This window comes from Ovis aries, chromosome 24 (genome assembly GCF_016772045.2).
Source record: "Ovis aries strain OAR_USU_Benz2616 breed Rambouillet chromosome 24, ARS-UI_Ramb_v3.0, whole genome shotgun sequence".
NCBI lineage: Eukaryota > Metazoa > Chordata > Mammalia > Artiodactyla > Bovidae > Ovis > Ovis aries.
In genome coordinates, this window is record NC_056077.1 from 39,148,353 (window position 1) to 39,166,082 (window position 17,730).

A 17,730-nucleotide genomic window follows, 5' to 3' on the forward strand; every position below is an offset into this window, starting at 1 on the left:
TTATGTCCATCCCAAAGAGAAGGAACTGTCTTATATTTCAATGAGGGCAAGGGACACTCTTTGTAGAACAAAGCAGGGCCTAAAAATAGTCACCTCTGACAGTTCTTAGGTCAGGCAGTAACACTGCCTCCAGTCCCAGTGTTCCAGAAGCTTCTGTTCAAACACAGGTGGTTTAAGTGCTTGAGAGCTCAGGCTTTGAGATTGCACAGCCTGGATTCAAAACTGATGGTGTGCCTCAGTTCAGTTCAGTCGCAGTCGTGTCCGACTCTTTGCGACCCCATGAATCGCAGCACGCCAGGCCTCCCTGTCCATCACCAACTCCCAGAGTTCACTCAGACTCACGTCCATCGAGTCCGTGATACCATCCAGCCATCTCATCCTCTGTTGTCCCCTTCTCCTGCCCCCAATCCCTCCCAGCATCAGAGTCTTTTCCAATGAGTCAACTCTTCGCATGAGGTGGCCAGAGTACTGGAGTTTCAGCTTTAGCATCATTCCCTCCAAAGAAATCCCAGGGCTGATCTCCTTCAGAATGGACTGATTGGATCTCCTTGCAGTCCAAGGGACTCTCAAGAGTCTTCTCCAACACCACAGTTCAAAAGCATCAATTCTTGGGCATTCAGCTTTCTTCACAGTCCAACTCTCACATCCATACATGACCACTGGAAAAACCATACCTTGACTAGACGGACCTTAGTCGGCAAAGTAATGTCGCTGCTTTTGAATATACTATCTAGGTTGGTCATAACTTTTCTTCCAAGGAGTAAGCGTCTTTTAATTTCATGGCTGCAGTCACCATCTGCAGTGATTTTGGAGCCCCCAAAAATGAAGTCTGACACTGTTTCCACTGTGTCCCCATCTATTTCCCATGAAGTGATGGGACCGGATGCCATGATCTTCATTTTCTGAATGTTGAGCTTTAAGCCAACCTTTTCACTCTCCACTTTCACTTTCATCAAGAGGCTTTTGAGTTCCTTTTCACTTTCTGCCATAAGGGTGGTGTCATCTGCATATCTGAGGTTATTGATATTTCTCCTGGCAATCTTGATTCCAGCTTTTGTTTCTTCCAGCCCAGTGTTTCTCATGATGTACTCTGCATAGAAGTTAAATAAGCAGGGTGACAATATACAGCCTTGACGTCCTCCTTTTCCTATTTGGAACCATTCTGTTGTTCCATGTTCAGTTCTAACTGTTGCTTCCTGACCTGCATACGGATTTCTCAAGAGGCAGGTCAAGTGGTCTGGTATTCCCATCTCTTTCAGAATTTTCCACAGTTTATTGTGATCCACATAGTCAAAGGCTTTGGCATAATCAATAAAGTAGAAATAGATGTTTTTCTGGAACTCTCTCGCTTTTTCCATGATCCAGCGGATGTTGGCAATTTGATCTCTGGTTCCTCTGCCTTTTCTAAAACCAGCTTGAGCATCAGGGAGTTCACGGTTCACGTATTGCTGAAGCCTGGCTTGGAGAATTTTGAGCATTACTTTACTAGCGTGTGAGATGAGTGCAATTGTGTGGTAGTTTGAGCATTCTTTGGCACTGCCTTTCTTTGGGATTGGAATGAAAACTGACCTTTTCCAGTCCTGTGGCCACTGCTGAGTTTTCCAAATGTGCTGGCATATTGAGTGCAGCATTTTCACAGCATCATCTTTCAGGATTTGAAATAGCTCAACTGGAATTCCATCACTCCACTAGCTTTGTTTGTAGTGATGCTTTCTAAGGCCCACTTGACTTCACATTCCAGGATGTCTGGCTCTAGATGAGTGATCACACCATCATGATTATCTTGGTCGTGAAGATCTTTTTTGTACAGTTTTTCTGTGTATTCTTGCCACCTCTTAATATCTTCTGCTTCTGTTAGGTCCATACCATTTCTGTCCTTTATTGAGCCCATCTTTGCATGAAATGTTCCCCTGATATCTCTATTTTTCTTGAAGAGATCTCTAGTCTTTCCCATTCTGTTCTTTTCCTGTTTCTTTGCATTGATCGCTGAGGAAGGCTTTCTTATCTCTCCTTGCTATTCTTTGGAACTCTGCATTCAGGTGCTTATATCTTTCCTTTTCTCCTTTGCTTTTTGCTTCTCTTCTTTTCACAGCTATTTGTAAGGCCTCCCCAGACAGCCATTTAGCTTTTTTGCATTTCTTTTCCGTGGGGATGGTCTTGATCCCTGTCTCCTGTACAATGTCACGAACCTCATTCCATAGTTCATCAGGCACTCTGTCTATCAGATCTAGGCCCTTAAATGTATTTCTAACTTCCACTGTGTAATCATAAGGGATTTGATTTAGGTCATACCTGAATGGTCTAGCGGTTTTCCCTACTTTCTTGAATTTAAGTCTGAATTTGGTAATAAGGAGTTCATGATCTGAGCCACAGTCAGCTCCTGGTCTTGTTTTTGTCGACTGTATAGAGCTTCTCCATCTTTGGCTGCAAAGAATATTTCAGTCTGATTTCATTGTTGACCATCTGGTGATGTCCATGTGTAGAGTCTTCGCTTGTGTTGTTGGAAGAGGGTGTTTGCTATGATCAGAGCATCTTCTTGGCAAAACTCTATTAGTCTTTGCCCTGCTTCATTCCGCATTCCAAGGCCAAATTTGCCTGTTACTCCAGGTGTTTCTTGACTTCCTACTTTTCTGTTCCAGTCCCCTATAATGAAAAGGACATGTTTTTTGGGTGTTAGTTTTAAAATGTCTTGTAGGTCTTCATAGAACCGTTCAACTTCAGCTTCTTCAGCATTACTGGTTGGGGCATAGGCTTGGATTACCATGATATTGAATGGTTTGCCTTGGAAACGAAGAGAGATCATTCTGTTGTTTTTGAGATTGCACCCAAGTACTGCGTTTCGGACTCTTGTTGATCATGATGGCTACTCCATTTCTTCTGAGGGATTCCTGCCCACAGTAGTAGATATAATGGTCATCTAAGTTAAATTCACCCATTCCAGTCCATTTTAGTTCGCTGATTCCTAGAATGTCGACGTTCACTCTTGCCATCTCTTGTTTGACCACTTCCAATTTGCCTTGATTCATGGACCTGACATTCCAAGTTTCTATGCAATATTGCTCTTTACAGCGTCGGACCTTGCTTCTATCACCAGTCACATCCACAGCTGGGTATTGTTTTTGCTTTGGCTCCGTCGTTTCGTTATTTCTGGAGTTATTTCTCCACTGATTGATTGCCAGTAGCCTGTTGGGCACCTACTGACCTGGGGAGTTCCTCTTTCAGTATCCTATCATTTTGCCTTTTCCTACTGTTCATGAGGTTCTCAAGGCAAGAATACTGAAGTGGTTTGCCATTCCCTTCTCCAGTGGACCACATTCTGTCAGACCTCTCCACCATGACCTGCCCGTCTTGGGTTGCCCCACGGGCATGGCTTAGTTTCATTGAGTTAGGCAAGGCTGTGGTCCTAGTGTGATTAGATTGACTAGTTTTCTGTGAGTGTGGTTTCAGCGTGTCTGCCCTCTGTGTGCCTCAATTTCCTTGTTTGTAGTATAGGGATTACTCAGTAGTACCAAACTTCTAGCATTGTTAAGAAATCTTCATGATGTGCTTAGAATAGGAGCTGATACATAGTAGGTGCTCAGTAAGTATTAATGCCCTTATGTCACTGTGCTTGGCACTTTATAAAGGTGAGGTCATTTACTTCTCACAGTAAACCTGCTATGGAAATGATTAGACCCCCGCCTGGGTCGTGCTGGGTCTACCAGAGGGGTCCTCAGGCCAGGGTGTGTGGAGCCTCGAAGCTAGAGTTCTTCCATCGTGCCAGCTACTTTTCTGTTAGGAAGCCAATGCTGTTGTAAGATAAAATTCCCTAGTTGGGGGAGGGGGAAGGGGGTGAGGAGGGAGCCTTCCATCCCACCCAGATTTCCTGTAAGTGACTCAACCCCTGTAGGGGGCTGGAGGGCAGTTCATTCTGTGATCCAGCCCACGCACGCACCCCCAGCCCTCTCAGCATCTTTTTTCCTCCCATTGTTCCCAATTTCCAGCAGCCTAGGTGTGTCCCAGCTTTGCAGAATGTCAAGCCTTCTTCACCAGTGTCCTTGACCACTGAATGGTGACACTTGGAGCACCTTGAGTGTTTCCCAAGGGAGCTCGCCTCTAGAAAAGCCTTAGCAGCCTCACGTGCTGCTTACCCAACCCTGGAGTGTTCTGACGAGGGCCGGTCTTCACGTGTTATCTCGGATTCAGCCCTGAAGCTGCCTTCTCTCTTTACATTATTCATTTTTTAAGTTGTGGTAAAATATGTATAAAGTGCATTTTTAAAGTGTACAATTCAGCCTGCCTTCACTCTTGAGGAATTTAAAGGGCTCAAAGGAAACTGCTTGTGGAAGGGAATTCTACCCCAGATGAAGTAAAAAATCTTCACCCTTAGAATCTAATATACTTGGCTGAAAACGTAATTTTTTCCTTAAAAAAAAAAAAAATACTAAAAAGTGTTTGAGTTCTTAGTTTCTAGACATAGTGCCCTGTGATTCCAACCAGTTGGAGAAAGTTGAAATCTGAGACGCCTAACCCATATTCTAGGTATAACTGACAGTTTACTCAATATTTAGGGTAACAATCACTACTCAAAATAGCTGAGTGCTGACATATTCTGGTGAAATGCAGACTGTATTTAGACTCTGAAGAGCACTGCCTAACCAGGGAGAGCCAGAACGTGAGGACAAGCGGTCCTGAGTCCACTGAGCAGTCAGAGTTACCGGTGCAAAGGTAGGAAGGGAGGAGGCCCGGGGGCTCCCGGACGGTGCCGGGCTCAGCCTGGTGGGCTCTGCTGTCCCCGCCCTCCGGAGGGGCTCGGTGCTGGCCCAGCAGTCTGGGCCAGTGCGGGGCCTAGGCCACTCTGTGGTCCGGAGCTGGCAGACCCGGCTCAGGAAGCTTGGCTCACACTTGCTGTGCAAGTGCCTCCGACCTACCTATTTATTCAGGGGCGAACTTTTACCAGGAGTATTAGGATTTATCACAGGAAACTTGGTGTTGAGAAAAATGTGGCAGGTGCCCTGCTCGTCCGTCCCATTTACAGTGCTGCGCGAGACCTGGAGACCCTACTCACAGAGCACCCCCTCACCCTTCATTCTTCATCCTGACAGACGAGACTCAGGAGGAGGAGGGGGCAGGGGTCCAGGGTCAGTCCTCAGTGCTGTGACAGTCCTCTGTAAGCCCACGGAGAACACCATAGGAATGCCAGCTGGAACTGTTTGCAGCACAACTATATACGCTCCCTGGGGAAGGGGCCAGGTCTCCTGATTCTGAGCTGTGCATCCAGCTCGCTCAGTACACACTCCTGACTGAAAGAATTCCTACACCCACCACGTTTTCAAGTGAGACGTCAGGGACAGGGAACCATCTAAGTAGCTCTTTGGGGGTTTTCTGAAACTTTCCATCTTTCTGAAATCTTTATCCCTGGCGTTTTGGCCAGCCTTCGTCCCGTTTGTGAGGCGTGCTTGCGCTGTGCTGGGTCTTTTGCACACTGAGCCCGTGCAGTCCTTACAGCAGCCCGTTTCACAGAAGAGATGCAGAGACTCGGGTGCTCAGCAGTGTGCTGGCCCAAGTCTCGCGGGGCGGGGCGGGGCGGGGCAGCAGCTCCGTTCTTCTAGATCACTCTTTTCTTAACCTTTCTTCCTAGGCTGGCCACTGGCAGCAAAATGCAGGTGTTGGCCAGCTCCTAGCCTAGACAAGTGGAATTTACCTTGACCCTCGCATGGAGGCCTGCAATCTGCATCCGCCAACACCTGCTGTGTTACTGGAGTTCTGTGTGGTGATTGGCTGAGCGGTTGCTCCAGGGCAGTAAGGTTCCTCACCGGGGGTGTTCACAAAGAGGCTGGGTGACCATGTCTTAGGACTTTTGTGGAGTAGGTGTCCAGTGCACCCCGAGCAAGGGACCCATATGACTCCAGGGTCATGGCAGGGCCAGCACTGTCTGAAGTCACAGGTGACCATCTTGGCTGTGACCTTAGTAACTACTGCCCACGGCCCGGCTCCATGCTGAGACTGCCAAGCTCTCCTCTAGTCCAAGGGTTCAGACTGCCAAGCTCTCCTCTAGTCCAAGGGTTCCACATGTTCTTCACATCCCCTCCATTCACGTCCCCAGAGTTCCACAGGTGATGTCAGCCAGACAGCATCCAGTAGGCATGAAAAATCCAGTTATCACTGACAGTTTTCCAGCCCAGACCACACCAGGCCTTGCCTCGTGCCTCGTCTGGGGCAGCACTCGAGTCCAGCAGACTTCCCCGCCCCCATATTGGGCACCCCTGCCCTTCTTACTCCTGCCCAGCCTGACTGCCCTGGACTCCTGGAGAGGCTGCTGCTGGACCCCAGGAGACAGAGCACGCCTGCCTGCCACTCGATTGGGTCAGCTTGTGACTGCAGCGTACACTCTGCTCCTCGTCCAGCCCCAGTTCCCAGGGTGGGCTTGAGTCCTACACCCTCCGTGGCCGTGCCAGTGCAGCAGCAGCCCTGTGGCTGGCAGCAAAGACGTGCGCTGTATTGATGGGTCTTCAGTCCAGTGAGTGTCCTCTCAGCCCCCAGCCTTGCTGCAGGGCCGCTGAGGGGTGGGTTGAACCCTAGCACGTTGCACAGGACAGGCTTGGGCCAGGTGGAGGTGGGAGAACTGTACATGGCAGGGACCCCGAAGTGTCCCTGGTGAAGCCCACATGTCTGCCTGTGCCCAGAGCTCTCTTCAACTCATGTGCCCAGGCTGGGACCATCCATAGCCGAGTCGCCCCTTAGCGAAGCAGGTCTCCCGAGCGTGAGTCTGTCGGGGAGTTGCTCCTAAACTGCAGTGCTTTCCTCGTGGCCCCGCCAGTGCTCCGTGGGCAGGGTGTTGCTCCATCTGTCACCCACCGCTGAGTAGGAGCTGAGCGCCAACTTCAGGGTCAGCAGGCCGGTGAACTGTCCAGCCCATTTCAGGGAGTCGGCAAGACTTGCAGGCTCTACGCAGAAGGGTTTCTGTGCTCAGAGCTTGTAGTCTCAAGATCTAAAGCTCCTTGGGCCCTGCCCACTCTAGACTCAGCCCATCCCAAGCCCTTGGGTAGCCCTCTGCCGGGAAGTTCTTAACCCTAAGCTGAGTGAATGGAGCAGGCTCTCAACCTGGCCCCTAGACAGCCACCCGCCCTGCACAGGCCCGCTCTCTGTCCCAGCCTCACAGGAACACCATCTGGTTCCAGAAGGTTCTTGGAGACCTGGAAAGGAGGAGTGTGCAGACCCACGGATTCCCGCATGTCCCAGCAGGGCCTGAGCCCCACGTGGAGCTGGCTGAGAGCAAACTTGTCATCAGTTGCTTTTCTTCTAGGAAGATGACGAGAAGCTAATTGAGGAAATCCAGAAGGAGGCTGAAGAGGAACAGAAAAGAAAGAATGGAGGCAAGTTCTCCCCAGAACAGGCCCTGCGCCCAGGCAGTTCGTATCCACGGGGAGGAAAGGATGCCCACTGCTTGCCTCTGTGGGAATCCCAGCCCCCTACCCTCGAGGGACCCCCAGGGAGGGCTGTCCCTCAGGCAGGCCCCAGTCTACCCCACCCACAAGTCCAGCTCCCCCTGGGAAAGGTCCCGAGAGTTTAGAGGCAGTGTTAGCAGCTCCGTGAAGGCAGGAAGGTAGGTCCCAGCTGGTAAGATTGAACTCAGGAAGCAAACAGGAGCCACAGCCAACTGAAAAAGACAGGAGGCCTCTCTGAGGTTGGAGGAAGGCGATGGAGCTCCTGTCAGCGGCCACCCAGGCCCTGGCTCTAAGAGATGCTCCCACACACGCTCCACCCATTCTGAGCTGATCTGAGCTGCCTTCCCCTAAGGAGACCCCTCTGGGCTGTGATGCTCGCGGGGACGTGTACTTTTGTCCTTGGTGGCTGCTGAGGGGGGTGGGCCTGCACCCGTCCATGCATGCTGCTTTGGGGACTTCAGTTGGCCTCAGTCTGGCCTGGCCATCCCTCCTGTGTCCACCAGGAAGAAGTCAGGTCGCCGGTGCCTGGCCTGACCTCTAGCAGTTCTGCTGGGTCCCCAGCAGGTCTGCACACAGTGGGGTTAACACTTCTCTCAACTAAATCCCGCCTCCTTTTCAGAGAACACCTTCAAACGCATCGGGCCCCCCTTGGAGAAGCCCCCCGAGAAAGTGCAGAGGACCGAGGCCCTGCCAAGGCCCGTGCCCCAGAACCTGCACCAGCCGCAGATACCCCCCTACGCCTTCGTGCACCCGCCCTTCCCCCTGCCGCCCGTCCGGCCCGTGTTCAACAACTTCCCCCTCAACATGGGCCCCATCCCGGCACCCTACGTGCCACCCCTGCCCAATATGCGCGTCAACTACGAATTTGCCCCCGTCCACGTGCCCCTGGAGCACAACCTGCCCATGCACTTTGGCCCCCAGCCTCGGCATCGCTTCTGATGCCTGGGCCCTGCCCCCGCCCAGGCCGTTGGCTGTGCCGGGCCTGCCAGGTAGGGGTGGTGGACTTGGCTCTCGGGAGGGTGGGCAGAGTTTCTTCTGGGAAGGGCCACCGCTCCTTCAAGAGTGACCAGCCGGTTTTGGTACCCTGTGGGTGCCCATGAGGATTGGTCTGGCACTCAGGGGGCAGAGAATAGGGGCAGCAAAGCCCTCTTCCTAAAGAGTCCTGCCGTTCTAGCTGCCAGGTGGGGGCCCTGGCCACAGGGCCCCCACCTGCCACTCATATCCCTGCAGGAGTAGATGCAGGGAAATGTTTGCCTCCAGCCCCAGCCCCTGGCAGACAACAGAAGTCTCTCAGTTAAAAACCATGTAAGCCTTCCTCGCCGCAGCAGCATGACCCATAATAAAGTGAAGTAACAGTGCAGTTCAGAGAGCCGCGAGACTGGGCCCGGGTCCGGCGGGCCTGGTTCTCCCGTCCCCCGCTCTGAGGCCCGCCCGGCGTGAGGTGCGCCCCGCCGCCCTGACCAGTTGCTCCCAGTGAGGGGGTGACTGAGTAATGTTCACAAGCCTGGGAGCACCGCTTGGGGGGAAGCTGTGAACTGTGTCCCCCAGGCCCCCGCTGCCACGGGGCTTCCAGGGTCTCCCCTCTTGGCTCTCGGATGAGACCACAGGGAGCCACTTCATGCAATGGGATGTTTGTGGTTTATCTGAAGAAACGTTTGCTGTTCACTCAGTTTTCACTTTTCCAGTTTTCTGTGGCCTACTAGAGTTTCCCTCAATCCCTATTACCTACCCCATGCCTGGCAGCTGACGGTGGGAGTCCCGAAATCTTCGCCAAACACGAGGCCTTTCTGAGCTAGCTGTGACAGCCTGGTGGCTCTCCTCGTGTTTGCCACCCCCAGGTTCTCCCCGAAGGCGTGGCAGGGGCGCTGGCTGTCCCCAGGGCCAGGAGACCTGTCCTGAAATCAGGACTCATTTGGGAGCCCCCGCCACACCGCCCGTGGCCTTTGGCTGCCAGCCCCAGCTGGGTGTCAGCCGCGCCCCAGCACGCACTTTGCAGCACGTCACCACACTCCAGCCCGCCTGCAGAGCCACAGCCCCCGTGGGGATGAACCTGCCCGGCCCCCCCAGTGTTAGCCTCCGTTCTCTGGGTGACACTCCGATGGCTGTGGGTTCCCGGAGCTCACGCACACAGACCTCGGTGCAGGGGACATGCTCCATGTCTGGGCGCCCTCTGCCACCAGCCTCAGCTGATTTCCAGAGATGAAGCTGGAGAGGAGATGAGGCTCAGTTGCCCATCCTTACTGTTTTCTCCGGGTCTGGATCTAAGCAGGATGGGTGCCTGAAGAGAGGCCAACCCAGCCCTCTGCTGCCAGGAGGCCCTCCCTGCCCAACCCCACCCCGCCACTGCCCCTTGGGTGCAGCCACAGGGTTTCTTCCCCTGCCTGGAAGGCATGTTCCCCCACCTCCGCCCCTGCTTCCCACAGGAGGGCTCTGAGAGCCATGAGCTGCCCACAGGTGTCCCCAGGTGCTGTCCGCCCGCTCAGCTGGTGACAGTCTCACCCCAGCCCACCAGAAGCTTCTAGATCTCTGACCCAATTCATCATCCAACAAGGGAGCCAGCTTCCTCCTTGGCCCTGGGGCCCAGGGTACGTGGCTCCGTGGAGGGCCTGGGGCAGCGGCAAGGACAGACCTCAGGCAGGTGTGTGCCCAACAGTGGCCCGGCGACTGCCCTAAGACCTGGCACATAGAGGTCACCCAGCACACGGAGACCGGAATGATGGTTCCCTCAAGGCCAACCCCAAGGCTCGTCTTTTGAGACGAGTTCTGGCAGTTCTTAGCCACACAAGGCAGCTAGGGAATCACTCCTTCCTCTCTGAGCCAAGGGCACCCAGTTTCCAGTGCTCCTCCAGCCGGGGTGTGGAGTGGCTGGCAGGTCAGCGGCCACAGCGCCTTCACCAAGCGTTAAGTCCCGGCGTGTCTGCGAAATGAGCCTGTGTGTGTCCCCATGTCCCAGAGGCAGCACCTGGGTCTCAGTCTCCTGGAGAAGTGGTCTGTCTGGTGATGGGGTGGGGGGAGAGATGGGACATCCTCGTCTGACAAGACAGACAGTGGCCTCAAGACACGCCAGGACATCTGCAGAGATGAGCCCCTGTCTGGGGACAGCAGTCCTGGAGGCAGCCGGCACCTTCCCCTCTGGGCTTGCTCCCCGGAGCGAAAGACTGCCCAGTGGCAGTCCTGTTCTTGCCTTAAAACTGGAGAGAGGAATCTAGTATTTGCACTTAGCGAAAGGTTTTAAAACAAGTGTGCACGACTAGTCACGTTGTATAAAAACAGCAAAAATGATTAGTTTATTACATTTTTTTTTCTGGTAGTAAAAATACATAATTGTTTAAACTACTGTGTGTAAAAAGCTTGTATCATATGTAACTTGTTTCTCTTGTAAATAGATGTTTGTGCAGACTGCTGTCTGGTTTCTTTTCTTGGTGCACGTCATGATCAGGCAAGCCCCACTACCCCCGGCGAAGTTACCAGGGCTGCTTGGACAGAAAGCCCATGGATTCCCGGGACAGATAACACCTCACCTAACAGTTCTCCCAGAGCAGAGGTCGGGAGGCTGCCCAAGAGCTGCAGGATCTGATTCCAGAGCTGCCCCGAGGGGCCAGGCCTGCCCAGGAGGGAGGTCTGGCGATCCATCACACTCATCCTGCCTGGGTAGCTGCCCAGGTCAGGTGGGGCACGGCGGGTACTTTTGTCCGGTTTTACTGTTTATTTGGCTGCCACGGGCTCAGTTGTGGCATACAAGCTCTTGGTTGCGGCATGTGGGGTCTAGTTCCTTGAGCAGGGATCAGACCCAGGCCTGCCGCCCTGGGAGCAAGCGTGGAGCCTTCGGCGCTGGGCCACCAGGGGAGGCGCTGTGTGCTTTTCAGCACAGAGTCGCCTTTGGCAAACTGTGGCCAGTCCCTCTTCCAGGTCTCTGCAAGCAGGCTGCGGAGTCGGCCTGGGAAGTGGGTGCAGAAGGGAGAAGCCTCACTCAGAGAGGAGGCCAGTCCTGAGAAGACAGGAGCTGCGGGTACAGCCCCTTCCTTACACTTGCCATGTTTGCCAGGCCTGGAGGCCCGTGGGTCACAGGCAGGCACCGCACGCTCGGGCTCAAGTCCAGTTCAGAACGTCAAGAGACCATGCTATCCTCGTCCCCATTCACAACTTTTTACCGAATGGCGTCTTTTTTTTTGCATGTCTGAAAAAGGCTGAAGTACTGAAGTAAATCCTAGAGAAAACTTAATCTGCATTCCCAGCTTCTAAATTGGTGTATTTTTTCAGTTTTCTTACGCCATCTAGGTCTCGTTGCTGTACACGTTCCGTATTTACATATTTGTGGCACTATCCAGCGCTCTTGCCTGGAAAATCCTGTGGACGGAGGAGCCTGGTGGGCTGCAGTCCATGGGGTTGCTAAGAGTCAGACACGACTGAGCGACTTCCCTTTGACTTTTCACTTTCATGCATTGGAGAAGGAAATGGCAACCCACTCCAGTGTTCTTGCCTAGAGAATCCCAGGGATAGGGGGAGCCTGGTGGGCTGCCGTCTATGGGGTCACACACAGTCAGACACGACTGAAGCGACTTGGCGGCAGCAGCAGCACTGTGTTAGACTGCTCTACAGCCCTCATCAGCAGTGCTGATTTCTCTCCCAGTCCGCAGTTGTCTCTCCCATCCTCTCTTCAGGCCACCAGAGTCACGTTACCCCCCTTCACCCCGCTGACCCTCCACGTCTCCGCAGGCACCTGCTTATCAGCGCTCCGGGCCTTTGTTGTCACAAAAGTGGTTTCGTACCTCTGGCTGCAGTTCACTTTCCTCGCCATCATGGCGTGCCCTCCAGGTCTGTGGGTCCAGATAGCTCTAACCTGTGCCTTTTATGCCTTCCGTGGTATTTCTGTGTATGGATTTGCCGCAAGTGATGCGGCCATTCCCCCATTAAGGAAACTGGGTGCTTCCCATTTCCTGCACACACCACCTCAGTGGACACTCCCTTTGATGTCGAAGTAGATACATTTCTAGCAGCAGAGCTGTGAGTCAAGGTCGGGTCAGGGTGGACGATGGGGCTCGGCATTGAAGTCCAGCTGATTTGCGTGATTGTGTTGGCTTTGATGTGTTTCCTCCCAGTGTTTTTTCCTATGATATACATGGTGTATTTCACAAAATTAGTAAACCAGATGTGCGGATTTTCCGTCTACCAGGAGCAGGAACAGGTATGAGCAAAGACTTCCTGAAGGTGGCTTTTAATTAGCTCGCTCTTTTATAACCTCCTGCCGCAGGCTCTGGTCGGGTTCTGTTTGGACTTACTAAAGTCTCTCTCCAGGAGGTTGGTTGTGCCCAGCTGGCTGGCCCTCTGTTCCCATGACCCCTGGTGGGTAATGATCATGTTTAAACCCCATCTGTGTCATCCCTCTTGGTCGGAATCAGCACATTTTTGCCAAAGACTGATCCCTGGCTGGGCTGGGCTGGGCCTTAAAAGGGGCCAGTCAAAACCATTGTGGCATGGAGGCCATGCCCTGTGCCCTGCACCCAGTGGGCACCTGTGTGTACACCACTAATTCGGGACAGGCCTGGGCCGGGCTTCAGGAAGGTGCCACCCAACTGGGTGGTCTTGGGCTGTCAGGTTCCCCAGCACGGGTGACAAGACATGCCACTAAAATACCAGACTGTGGGAATGAGGGGCACAGCAGGAGCCGCCAGGGGCTGGGGAGGTGATGGGGAGGAGCCTCCAGACAAGAGGCCACAGAAGGGGCCCTCCACCCCCACTCGGGCTGGCCCCTCCTCTGCATCACGGGATGGGGGCTGGTCCACAGGGGCTCTTTATTTTCAGTCCGCTCATCAGTGTGGGGACTAGTGGAGGCCGTAGCATGTGTGGGATGTGTTGCGGGGCGGGGGTTGGACGTGCAGGGTGGGGGAACTGGCTGAGACGGGGGTGGGGATGGGGCGGGGCAGGTGTGCCGCCCAGCCCCCAGCGTTGTCCGCGACGCTCTCCTGCAGACGCCTGGCCAGGGGGCGGGGCTCGCTTGCAAGGCAGAAGCCGGAGGAAATGAAGGGGAGCGGCAACGGGGGAGGAGGGGGAAAGGGAGGAGCTCCGGGCCGAGCCCCCTCTCTGGCCTTTGCTTCCTGGGGGCTGTCCCTCCCTCTTGCCTCCAAGCCCCCCAGCAGGGCCCAGCCTCCCAGCCCAGGACCAGCTGCCCCCGCCGCGGCAGCCACAGGAAACCGCCCGGAGCAGCGAACGAAGCGACGAGCGCCGCGGCTGGAAAGCACCGAGGCTGGAGAGCACCGCGCGGGGCTCCTGGCCCGTCCGCGCTGCCGGCCCAGGGGCAGCTCTGAGCCCGCCTGCGTCTGGCTGAGCCGGCGGCCCCGCTTCCCCCCAGCACGGCGCGCGGGGCCTGTCAAGGGCTCTCCAGGGCCCAGTGCACATCAACCACCTCGCCCCAGACACCCCAAAACTAGCCTCGTCCCCGCCCCCTCTCAGCTGCAAGAGGCGCCTCTTGGGGTACAGTGGCCGCAGCCTTCTCTGTTTGCCCTCCTTGTGTCGGCCCCAAGTCTGGTCCCCTCTGTTACCTTCTTTGTCTCTCTGTCTCTGTCTCTCCCTCTTTCCTCCTTTCTACCAAGTTTAAGGCCACTTACCCAAAATACGGGCTTCCTTCTGGCTCAGCTGGTAAAGAATCCACCTGCAATGCGGAAGACCTGGGGTTCAATCCCTGGGTTGGGAAGATCCCCTGGAGAAGGGAAAGGCTACCCACTCCATTATTCTGGTCTGGAGAATTCCATAGACTGTATAGTCCATGGGGTCGCAAAGAGTCGGACACAACTGAGCAATCTCAAATTACCCAAACCACACATGATATAAAAACAAATAGAAAATACAAATTGGAACGCAAGCGAAGTGACCACTAGCACAGCCAAGAGTTAGGGCTCTGAAACACGTCTCCGCGAGGTGTCCCCGCCCTTATCTTAAAAGGCAGCTTGACCTCACAGGTGGACAGGCAAGAGTTAGGAGGGTCAATGTGTCTGGAATGTGGAAACGTGCCCGCAGCTCAAGGGGAGGATGCTCTGCAGGCAAAGGCACTTCTCTGCGACCTGCTGGAGGCCCGGCTGCCCTGTCCCAGGCATGCTGGGGGCCCAGCCCGCTCCCAGCCTCAGCCCTGAGGCGCCCACACCGCCCCCACAGACATCTCCTTTCTCTCCCTCCTGATGGGGAGGAAGGCCAAAAAGGAAGCCCAGGGCGACCCTGAAGCTGGGCGTTCCTACCCAGCTCTGCCCGTTTCCTGCCTCTGGGACATAGAGCTCTCTTCTGCTGAGATTCTGACTGTCTGGGATTCATTCCCTACCTTTGGAAGATTTTCCGTAGCTCCTGCCTCCCTGAGATCCTAGGAGCACCGTTCTGCCCAGCTCACCACCTCCAGCACCGGTTCAAAGTCTGGAGTGTTCAGGAAATAACTAACTGCTGGAAGAAGAAATCTGTGAAATGAGGATAAAGAGACCCCCCTCAGAAGGGGGAGGTAAGGGCATCCAATGAGAGTGTGTGAAGATGCACTCTGACCCCCAGGAGCCACACAAAGCTCACCTTCATTGTTCTTTGTGTTTGTTCAGTCGCCAAGTCATATCCTACTCTGCGACCCCATGGACTGGAGCATGCCAGGCTTCCCTGTCCTTCACCATGTCCCCGGGTTCACTCAGACTCGTGTCTATTGGTCGGTGATGCCATCCAACCATCTCATCCTCTGTCACTCCCTTCTGCCCTCAGTCTTTCCCAGCATCAGGATCTTTTCCAGTGAATCGGCTCTTCGCATCAGATGGTCAAAGTATTGGAGCTTCAGCTTCAGCATCAGTCCCTCCAATGAATACTCAAGGCTGATTTCCTTTAGGACTGACTGGCTTGTGAGTGAGTGTTCTTTGAACTGGAACAGTGGGCAAATCGTCTGCCAGCTGGAGTGTCAGTTTCCCCATCTGTGAACTCCGGGGTGGCGGCAGGGGGTGCAAGAAGTTGCCTGGGTAGCCTGGAAAGCCCTCCCCACTCAAGGGCTGGGGTTTTACAGGTGCCCTAGCAGGCCAGGTATCAAGAGCTGGAGTTACAAGTTTACGGAGATGTTTGCCTAGAATGTGTTTCACACAATAATTGAGCATTATTCATAAATAGCCAAAAAGTGGAAACCATCCAAATCAAATGTCCACCGTCTGATGAAGGGACAAACAAAATGGGGTCTCTCCAGACAGGATAATATTTGGTCATAAAGGAAAGAAGTGCTTCCCAGGTGGCACTCGTGGTACCTACCTGCCAGTGCAGGAGATTCGAGAGACACGGGTTCTACCCCTGGTCTGGGAAGATCCCACAGGCTGTGGGGCAGTTAAGCCCGTGAGCCACAGCTGCTAAGCCTGTGCCCTGGAGCCTGGGCCCCACAACAAGAGAAGCCACTGCAAATGCGAAGCCTGAGCACCACGGCAAAGAATAGCCCCCTCGCTGCAACTGGAGAAGAGCCCACACAGCGACGAAGACCCAGCACAGCCCCCAAAACGGATTAATTTTAAAATTAATAAAGATGAAACTATGCAATGTTTTATCTTTTTAAAAATACCTCAGGTGAAATTCGTAACAGAGTAGATGCTGCAGGGGGTCAAAAAAAATGTTGCTGAACTTGAAGACAGCAGCAGAAACTATCCCAAACAAAGAAACACAAGAGAAAAGAGGAAGAGGGCCCTCCAGGGCCCACTCTACACCCTCAGGAACAATGGCCTTTGTGAGGAGGACCTCGGGCCGGGTGAGTCGGGGGAAACGGCTGTGCCCCAGCCGCTTCTGAGCCCCCACGGGCACCTCGGGAGCTGCAGGGACCCAGGGCCTCCCTGGTTACCAGCGCTTTGATGAGACGTCATCTGGAGCCCTGGGAGGTGTGGGAGGCTTTTACTTACAGCCCTCCAATTGGCCAGTGGCGTTTAGGGGAAGAAGGAAACCCACCAAGCAGGAGCCCCCAGGGCAGACCCCTGCGCTCCCGGTGAGCACAGACTCCCCAGGGCACACCGCACCCTGCTCCTCACCTCTCCGCTTGGCCAGAAGCTTCAGGAGCGATTCCATCCAGGCTGGGAAGGGTGTAAAGAAACACTCATCCTCCGCTGGGCAGGGTCTTAGGGGGAGGCCATCAGACCACATTGATCAGAATGTCAAGTGACCCAGGAATTATCCTTCCAGGAATCGAGCCCAGGGACTTGTAAACAAGCTCCTGCCACCGCTGTTCCACTCAGCAGTGTCTGTGCGAGCCATGACTCGCGAGATGGGGTGTGAAGGTCGGGGAGCAGGGGCCGAGGTAGGTAAGACGGGATGTGCCGAGGCTATGCCACAGGACAGAGGGAGGCCTGTCTGCACAGATAAGGAAAACTGGCATCTGTTAGGGGACAGTGAGGGGAGGGGGCAGTGGACACGCCCAATGCTCTGTGTGTCGGAAAATAAAACAACCCTCCTACACCCTTGCTGGGGATGAAAATGGTGCAGCCGCTGTGGGAGACATTATGGCAGTTCTTCAAAACCTTAAAATTGGAATGGCCACGTGACCCAGCAGATCCACTTCTGGGTCTGTACCCAAAAGAATGGGAAGCAGGGCCTTGCACGCTTACGTTCACAGCAGCATTATCTACAATAGCTAATAAGTGGAAGCCGCCAAAACGCCCATGGACGGCTGTGGCATATCAATACAACCGAACAGGATCCAGTCTTCTTTTGGGGGGAGGCTGTGCTGAGTCTTCACTGCTGCTCGGGCTGGGCTTTTCTCTAGTTGCAGCAAGCAGGGGCTACTCTTTAGTTAAGGCGCACGGGCTTAGTTGCTCTGCCGCAGCATGTGGGATCTTCCTGGACCAGGGATTGAAACTGTGTCCCTTGCATTAGAAGGCAAATTCTTAACCACTGGACCACCAGGGAAGCCCCAGTATCCAGCCTTAAGAAAAAATAAAAATAGAAAAAAATAAAAATAAAAGAAATTCTGGCACTTGCTACTGCGTGGGTGAACCTTGGGACCATTATGTTAAGTGAAATAAGCTCACCACAAAAGGACAAGCACCGCAGGACTCCGCTCGGATGAGGTCCTGAGTGTCACGTTCATGGAGACAGACTGTATAAGGGTGGGGGCCAGGGGCTGAGAGACCAGGAGTCAGTGTTCAGTGGGGACAGAGCATCCGTTTTACAAGGTGGAGAGAGTTCTGGAGACGATGGTGGTGATCTGATGACGGTCCAACAATGTGGATAAAGATAGCACTACTGAACCATTAGGAACGGCTAAGACGGTAGATTTTACGCTGGTGTTGTTTAGCTGCTAACTCGTGTCCGACTCTTTGGCGAC

At 54.0% G+C, this 17,730-nt stretch overlaps 1 protein-coding gene and 1 long non-coding RNA gene across 8 annotated transcripts in view; one reads left to right on the plus strand and one right to left on the minus strand.

Annotated features, from left to right (window-relative positions):
* Positions 1–10,826, plus strand: part of RNF216 (ring finger protein 216) — a 120,462-nt gene extending 109,636 nt beyond the window's left edge. For 5 of the 7 annotated variants that reach the window (XM_042240386.2, XM_004021061.6, XM_042240389.2 and 2 more), the window contains 2 exons: positions 7,286–7,355; positions 8,047–10,826. In XM_042240386.2, coding sequence (XP_042096320.1) covers positions 7,286–7,355; positions 8,047–8,366 — 390 coding nt within the window. In that variant the 3' untranslated portion in view covers positions 8,367–10,826. The other 2 variants (XM_060405732.1, XM_042240390.2) reach the window with 2 other exon arrangements.
* LOC132658537 (uncharacterized) lies at positions 10,111–16,722 on the minus strand. Its single transcript, XR_009598336.1, has 3 exons — positions 16,439–16,722; positions 14,737–15,501; positions 10,111–14,076 (listed from the first exon to the last, which is right to left on the minus strand). It is a non-coding gene; the product is annotated as an uncharacterized LOC132658537 (long non-coding RNA).
* Between the last annotated feature and the right edge of the window lie 1,008 nt (positions 16,723–17,730).